The 8867-nt window shown below is 33.5% G+C and overlaps 1 protein-coding gene across 1 annotated transcript in view; it reads left to right on the forward strand.

Moving 5' to 3' along the window:
* The window catches only part of LARP1B (La ribonucleoprotein domain family, member 1B), a 117800-nt gene that overhangs the window by 1963 nt on the left and 106970 nt on the right, over positions 1-8867 (forward strand). Inside the window, exons 2-4 of the mRNA XM_008587374.1 lie at positions 4730-4788; positions 5205-5264; positions 7441-7615. Coding sequence (XP_008585596.1) covers positions 5223-5264; positions 7441-7615 — 217 coding nt within the window. The 5' untranslated portion in view covers positions 4730-4788; positions 5205-5222. The remainder of the gene's footprint in view (positions 1-4729; positions 4789-5204; positions 5265-7440; positions 7616-8867) is intronic.

The raw sequence follows: 8867 nt of genomic DNA on the forward strand, positions 1-8867 counted from the left end.
GAGACTCAGGAATTTTTGTTCCAAATTACTTGTGAAAAATATTTAACAGTTTAATTAATCTACTGGTCTTTATTCTCCAGTCTTCACTGGAGATTAAGAACAAGGTGATGCTTGCTGATGTATGGTGTGGTTCATGGGAATTTCAATTTTGCTGATGTCTCTCTCTAGGCAACTGTATTTGTCTTTCTTAAAATCCATTCTGGGCCTGCAGGAATACCATTCTTCAGACCTGAAATACTGTAGCAATCATAATCTCTTCCCAACACTGAGTCTACAATGTTCTCCCACAACTTCTATTTGTAGTCAAATAACTTAGGTAATTTAGATATGAGATTGTGGTACAGAAGTGCATTGTTCTGAGAGACTTGGGTTCTAGTTACAGGTATTGTTACTAACTAGCTAGTTGACTCCTGGCCTTGTAAATTAAAAGGATGGACTCATCTCTTCCAGTTGTTAGTACCAGAGTGTTATCTATAACTTGAGTGTCTTGACTTCCTATTTTCCTAAGCAAATTTGCAACTTCAGTAATAATGAAATGGGACCAGAGGTCATTTAGGGTTCAAAGTGGGTGCAAACTAAGGAGTGTTAAAAGGGTGCTTGTATAATTTATTCTACCAAACAGGATACTCTTAGGGAAAAGGAAGGATATTAATTACGTTATAATAACAGACTTAAACCAGGTCTTTCCTGGCCAAACCTGGATTTACTCTCACTCTATTAATGAGGTAAAGGAATTCCATTCCACAAAATTTTGCCAGAAATGTTATTACCAGAGTTAGAAACATTGTAGGAAATGTAGGGGCATTTCTATTTAAAATTATTTCCTCATAGATGCCCAGGGTTTAAGAATAACATTTTATTGGTAAGGGTATCTGAACCTTTGACCTTGATGTTATAAAACCATGCTCTAACCAACTGAGCTAACTGGACAGCCAAGAATAACATTTTAATGATATTGGAATATTGCTTAAAAAAATTGTACTGGTGTATAGTGTCTCACCAATGATGTTTGAAAATAGGATATATGTAGATCACACATTTGTTCATTTGTATTTATATATACTTGGAGCTATTAGTAGCTAAATTTGTTTCTTAGGTTTCATCTGTTTGAAAAAAAAATTTATGTATATATATATATATATATATATATATATATATGTATTTTTTTCTTTTGTCTGAGGGAGACTGGCAGCATTACTATTTATAGTTATAGCAGCAGTATTTGTTCAGTACATAAGATGAGTATAGATTTTTAAAATTTTAAAATTAAAAAAGTTTTTAATTTCTAGGTTGGTTTGTTTTTTCTGTCTTACATTTTCCCTAATGACATGCGGGGCAATTACCTCCATTTTAGTTAAAACCATGGGGAAATGAAAGATTTCCTTTCCTAGACTTGTTTTACCTGTAATCTATGTGTATATATAAAATTATATTTAAAACCTAGTGGGCTTCTTTCCATGTTAATACATACAGATTTTTCTTATTCCTAACAGTTTTGCATTATTTTGTATAGATACATCATATTTTAACTATACCATACTACTGAATGTAGAGGTTATTTAAATACAGTTATCAGCAAAGTTGCAGTGAACATCTTAATATAGACGTTTCTGAATCTTGTTTAAATTCCCAGATAATTTCCCAGAAATGGAATTGCTTTATTAAAAAGCATATACATTTTAGATGACAGATTACCCTTGGAAAAGAATACTATTTCATACTTTACCACCAGCGTGAGAGAAATGTCCATTTCTTTATAAGCTGACCAGCACTTGGCATTCTCTTTTTTTTGTCAATATGATAAGTGAAAAATGTTTCGTTTTAGCTTACATTTCTTTGTGAGTGTCATTGAATGTCATTTCATGTTTGGCCATTTGTATCTCTTTTTTGAATCATTTGTTCATCCTTTACTCAGATTTTTTTTTTAAGCTCATTATCCTTTTAATTGGAAAAAAAACTGGGTTGGTGGTAATCTAAGTGAGCAGTACAAAGGACTTACTTACACTAAACTTGGAATTAGACAGATTTATCTACCTAGTTGGTGCACAACTGCAAGTCCCCATTCTACCCGTGTTAAGTCTGCCCCTGTGAAGTTGGCAGCATGAAGGAGCAGACCAGAGTGCTTGCTTTTTGTCACCATTTTGCTTCCAAAGAAAAAAGAGAAAATGTGCTGGCTTTACAAGTTCCTTTTACTAAACTCATTAATTAGGAAATTTATTCCCTTTTCGTGGGAAGAATTGGGACAAGGTGAATAAGAGTGTTTAGGGAAAATCTTCCTCATGCAAAAGTAAGTTAACTGTGAGGGCCACTTAGTAACCAACGTTCAGAAATCACTCCATAATATGTTTCCTGTCCCAGAATGTGCAACTACATTGGTCAACGTAGTTCGTCAAATATTCTGTGATTAGGTTAAATTATATATTGATAAAATACACATAAACATCCCAGTTACAATATATGTATAAAGGTACTCCACTAATAAAACATCAGCATTATAGATACTCCACAGTTAACAGTAACCTTTTTCTCATTATATTTCCTGGGTAGGAATTAAATTTGAAAGATTAAAATTTAGACAAAAATTCAAATATATATATAATGTGTATTTTGGGGGCGGGGCAGCTGGCCTACACAGGGATCTGAACCCTTAACCTTGGTGTTACAACACCACGTTCTAACCAGCAGAACTAACTGGCCAGCCCCAAAATCCAAAATTTTTGAGTTCAAAAGAATTGACTGAAATAAAAATATCTTTTCCTAACAATTTTTTGGCAGTTGGCTGGTGTGGGGATCCAAACCCATGATCTTGGTGTTATGAGGCTGCGCTCTAACCAACTGAGCTCTGGCCAGCTCCCCGCTTTTATTTCTAAATGTCTGAAGAAATAAAGATCGATTTTTTCCCTCCCAGACTTCTTTACTACCTTAGTGAGAGGTTATTCTCAAAGTCTGAGTACCGTATGGGACATAATGGTACTTTTAATCAATAAAATCATTATTAACTTTCATGCTGTACATATTTTTCTCCAGTTTTTAAAACTTAATTATATCATTTAGTACTGAAATTAAAAAATTGATTTTTATGTGGTCAGGATAACTTTTTTATCTTTAATTTCTGACCATGGTTTCATGATTATAAATGTCTAATTGATTTGTAATAAAGATAAAACTTGTTTGGATAGCCTATCCCTTATTATTTTCCAATACATCAAATAGTTTGTATAAGGCTATATTACTTAATGGACAGGCCCTTGACTTAATCAGCAATATTTAGAGCATGTTTCCATGTTCTTTGAGGGAAAAGTCTCCCAGAAATTGTATACTGTAACTATTATACTATATATATAGTGTTTACATAGCGTATTTCAGTCATTCTAGATAATGTTCAGGCAACTATTGTTCTTTATTAGTAATTTAGGAAAGGCATGAGCTTCCATTTTTTTTTTGTCCTACTTGCCTATATTTTTTTTACTACTGAATCTAGTTTTTCTTAATGAAAATTTTATTCATATGGACATATGTGCCCATTATTTACATATGCACATGTACATATATGTTTACATGTACACATATATATATGTGTACCAAAAGTATAAAGGAGAATAAAAGGAATGCCTGTGTACTCACCATAGTATTTTAAAAATAGAATGTTGCAAGATTTAAGATTCCCTGTATGCCCATCCCTGATCACACCTTCACTCCTCATCTCTCTTCCTTTAATAAGTACGCTATATCTTAAATCTGCTTCTGCATTATAACTCAAAAATGGCTTTATTCTATAAATTGGTCATTGCCATGATTTATGGGATTCATGTTTTGCTGGATTATTTTGTTATGTGTAGATAAAGATCCCAAGTTTATTTTACTTTTTAATATTTACTTTATGTCATGTTTAGCTAGATGATCCTGCCATCCAGTCATCTTTATAGGTAATGAACCAAACCAAAGGGTGCAATGTATAAGCTTCTTCATTTGGAGACATTATATTGGTTTTTATTGTCAACCACAATGTTCTTATACAAGATAAGGACAAGTGGTGATGTAATTCTGGTCTTGTACAAACTCAGAGACCATTCTCTCTTTATGGCTTGATTCTAGGTACCACCTATTAGGGTTGCCAAACCTGTTTGTTTCCTAGGACAATTAGTTTGAAGTCTTCTGACCTATTTTCTGGATGCTCCTTGATGAATGTATTGTGTAGAAAAGTGTGTCCCATTGGAAACTGAGTTGCTAACTTTACTGTATTAAAACATTATATTTCTAATTTTCTCATGTTGTATTCTATTAATGAAAGGGTTGGTCAGTTCAGTATAAATAAACTTAATATTTTCTATTTAATGATTTGGACAGTGAAGGCGTGCGCGTGTGTGTGTGTTTTGTGGATGGCCATTATGATTTGGACAGTGAAGGCGTGTGTGTGTGTGTGTGTGTGTGTGTGTGTGTGTGTGTGTGTGTGTGTGTGTGTGTGTGTGTGTGTGTGTGTTTTGTGGATGGCCATTTTGGGATCTGAACCCGTGACCTTGGTGTTGTAAGGCTGCACTCCAAAGAACCAATCTAAATCTGTGTGTTAAATGAAGTTGATTTCTTGTTAGGAATTTGAGTCTCAGAACTTTGGATTTTGTTGGGAAGGATGACTACAGTGACTTACTGAAATTGGTTTAATAGCTATTTTGTTAAATATATCAAATTGAATGAAGTAGTTGTAAAAACAATTTTATGTATTTTCTTTTAGACCTCAGTTCCCCCAAAATTATAAAAGCTGGAAAACTCAAGACAAAGAAATCCAACAAGGTATGTTTTTACAGGAAATAGTTCTTAACTATATTAATTTTAAAAACTGTTGTTAGGAACTCTTCTTAGATTATTATAAGAGTATTTTTCTTCTAATTGTATCACTGATGTTAGTTTAAAATTAATATTCTAGAGAATTGTAGCTTTTGTCCAAATTTCCATATGCCTTTGTTATCATGTGTATTTTAATTTAGTTAAAGTTGTTAAATAGTGTCAGAAGTTTGTTCATAAGGCCAAAGCATTCTTATTTGAAAGCATTTTGTTGTTTCAAGAAATGTTTGGTTTAATTTGGCAAATGACTGCATAATTAAGTATACATGATTTTTTAAAATTGCTGTCACTTTTAGAAAATATTTTTTCTATTTGAAATTTCTAAAACTAATTTGCAGACGTAACACTTATTTATTACTTCTTAGGCTAGCGATTTCAGCGATATGGCGAATTGGCCAACACCAAGTGAATTAGTGAACACTGGAGTGAGTATTATTTTAAGGCTTTAAAAAAAAAAAGAAAGAAGATATTTTCATTTTAACATGCAGGATGTATTTTAGTTAAAATCTAAAGAATTGTCATATTGGGGGACAGATTTAAAGACTTAATTTATCAGCAAAATTACTTTTTCATTTAATTTGCAGTCATCCTTTGATGCTGCCAGTAGGGAGTATTAGTAATGAACTTGGTGTCTTAAGTTTTACCCATGATCAGCTTTACCTATTATTTCTGTAACAATGAGCACATATACAAATTATAATCAAAATTTTAAATTTTTATAAAATTATATACATCGATAAAGAGATACAGAAAACTTGGCAGCTACTCTTTTTATAGTTTTACCCACTTTTCAGATACCTGATTTCATTCATCACATTTCTCTCATCTGGTTGTATTCTTAGGAGGTAACCTTATGTTTGGGGGAGAGGAAATATACCTAGGTTTCTTCTCTCTGTAAGGCCTACAAATAAAGAGAATAATTTTTAATGTGTCTTATTGAAGCCTATTTTTTTATTCAAAATTTGTGCCATATGTGTATGTTTTCTTTGATTTATAATCTTATATGTTGAAATGCTAACTATATGTACACACATGCATGTATATACTATATGTGCATATATATCAAATGAAGAATGGATTTTTAATTTTAACTATGAAAGAAGCACTGAAAGATGGCTCTAAAATATCCTATCAAGGGGCTTTTTGGGTGGGTAGCCTATATGGTTATCTGGTTACATGTTTTTATTTGACACTGTTCCCTTGCTTATTGTAATTTGTGCAGTATTATTGGTGTGTACTTGTAGAAATATTAATTTAAACAATTTAATTAAGGTATAAATGACATAAATAAACTGTGCATACATAAAGTATACAATTTGATAAATCTTGACCTGTATGAACTGTATATGTGTTTCACCCATTATGAGAATGAACTTAGCCATTGCCCCCAAAAGTTTCCGCATATTCCTTTGTAAACTCCTCCCATTCACCCCCCACATCCCAGGCAACCGCTGATATGCTTTCTCTCACTATAAATTAATTTGCATTTTCCATAACTTTATATATGTGAAATCATACAGTAGGTATTTTTTTCCCTGACTTTCACGCAGCATTAATTATTTTGTGATTTATTCATGTAATTCATTCCTTTTCGTTGCTGAGTAATATTCCATTGTTATGGATGTAACAGTTTGTCCTTCACCTATTTTTGACAGACATGTGGATTGATTCTAGTTTTGGCTATTACAAATAAAACTGCTATATAAACATTTGTGTAGAAAATTTTGCAAGACTATATGCTTTCATTTTTCTTGGGTAAGTAACTAGGGTTAGAATGACTGGATCATATGATAGCTATTTGTTTAGTTTTGTAAGAAACTGCCAAACTTTACAATCCCACCAGCAGTGTATGAGAATTCCAGTTATTCCACGTCCTCACTAACTCTTAATATGGTCAGTTTGTAAAAATTTTAGCCATAGAATTAGAAATGAGTGTGTAGTGGTATTGCATTGTAGTTTTAATTTGCATTTCTCTAACGATGTTGAGCATCTTTTCACATATATCTGCCATCAGTATATTTTTTTGATAAAGTGTCTGATCAACTCTTGCCCATTTTTTAAAATAAGGAATTTTCTTATTACTCAAAAAGGAGTTTTGAGGCTCGTTGTGTATTTTTGATACAAATTCTTTATCATATACTTATCAAATACAAGGGTACTTCAAAAAGTTCATGGAAAGATTTATATTATCTTTTAATTCTATTTCTCCACAAACTTTTTGAAGCACCCCTGTATTTTCCCACAGTTTGTGGCTTGACTTTTCTCTTAAAAACATGTGACCGGTAACGGGATCGCAATCCTCGGTGTCACGCCCGTACCGCGACTGGCAACGGGATCGCAACCCTTGGTGTCGCGCCCGCACCACGCTCAACCAGTGAGTGGACCAGTCTCTACATGGGATCCGAACCCTCGGTGGGAGCTCTGCACTCTACTGAGTGCACCACCAGGCCGGCCCTTAACAGTGTCTTTTGAAAAGTTGTTTTTTATTTTTGATAAAAGTTATTTTGTCATTTGTTCTGCGGTAAGCACCTTATACAAATTTTTTGATAAGTTAGTGAAAATGATAATGAAAATTGCTTCACTCAGAAAACCTTTTTTCAGTGTCAAAGTGTCATCAGCCAAGGAAATAAGAAGTCGCAAAACAGAAAAGAAAAAGAAGAGAAGTTTGAAAAGAGAAGTAACAGTGAGAGCAAAGAAAACCGGGAAAGAAAATTAGATGGTCCTGGCGAAAATGTCAGTGAGGATGAGGCTCAGTCAAGTAATCAACGTAAGAGAGGTCAGTTTATCTATATCTTCATTTAGATTTTAAGTTTTTGAAGAAGGTTGTAGTAATGAAGAATTGGATTTAAACAATAGATTCCTGGTAGTCCTCAGTGTGTATTTTGTATTTCTTCAGAGTAAACTATCTGCAATGATAACTGATTTGCTTTTGTAACATTTCTGAACTATTGGACTTTCCTTTTTGCACTAAATTTGTATTTTGTGCTAGAAAATGGAATGAAGTTCCATATAGAGATATGGTTGTAGATATATTCTTGTAAAGTTGTATAATTATTCTTCTTTTGCATTGCGAAAATTAAATACTTGATTTTTCTAAGAGGAAATAAAACTGAGAACAATTTTAGGTGACTTTTTTCCTTCATAGCATTCCCCCTAAAAATTACACTTTGAAGAAAAAAATATTGTCTTCACATTCTTTTGTATTTTCTTTTCTGAACTTTTCATGTGTTTAAGGACAGATTATGATTTATCTGTTGTGTAAAAGCATATTCTCAGTCAGTGTTCTGAGCCTTGTTAAAAGTGTCTTCAGGGGCCTCTAAGCAAAAAGGGCTTTAAACTTTCAGAAGGTCAATGGCTAAAGCAAGGTGAGTTTTGGGGAGAGTAGCAGGAAATGGGGTTGGAGACATAGGCAAGGTCCATGGTATGCAGGGCCTTGGTAATTTGGAATTAGGATTTTATTTTGAGTGCCATGGGAAGCCATTGAAGCTTTTGATCTACAGGTGATATGGCATGGGAGGGAACACTTAATGGTATAGCAGTTGCTAGCCAACTTCTTTAGTACTAGAACTAACTGTCTACCATATACTGAGCACTTACTTGAACAGTTTGTCTTTTTAGTGAATATCTAATCTTTAGCTGCAGGATAAGCTTTAGGCTCACTTGATATAATGAGGAAAGGCTAACTGCTCAGAAGTTGTGGCAACAGGACAGCCAAGTGGTTATTAGAAAAAATTCTCCCCGTTTCTTTTTTTTTCTTTTAAACAGAATTTATTTTTTTTTTCAGTGGCTGGCCAGTACAGGGATCCGAAGCCTTGACCTCGGTATTAAGAAGATCTAATGTCCATTTTATTTTATTTTTTTGGTGGCTGGCCAGTGTAGGGATCAAACTCTGGACCGTGGTGTTATCGGCACCACACTGTAACCAACTGACCTAACTGGCAAGCTCTCTCCTCATTTCTTTTTTTTTTTTTTTTTTTTGTCTTTTTCCGTGTCCGGCAACAGATCGCAACCCTCAGTGTTGCCCCCGT

The sequence above is a fragment of the Galeopterus variegatus genome, unplaced genomic scaffold (assembly GCF_000696425.1).
Source record: "Galeopterus variegatus unplaced genomic scaffold, G_variegatus-3.0.2 Scaffold4359, whole genome shotgun sequence".
In the NCBI taxonomy this organism is placed as follows: domain Eukaryota; kingdom Metazoa; phylum Chordata; class Mammalia; order Dermoptera; family Cynocephalidae; genus Galeopterus; species Galeopterus variegatus.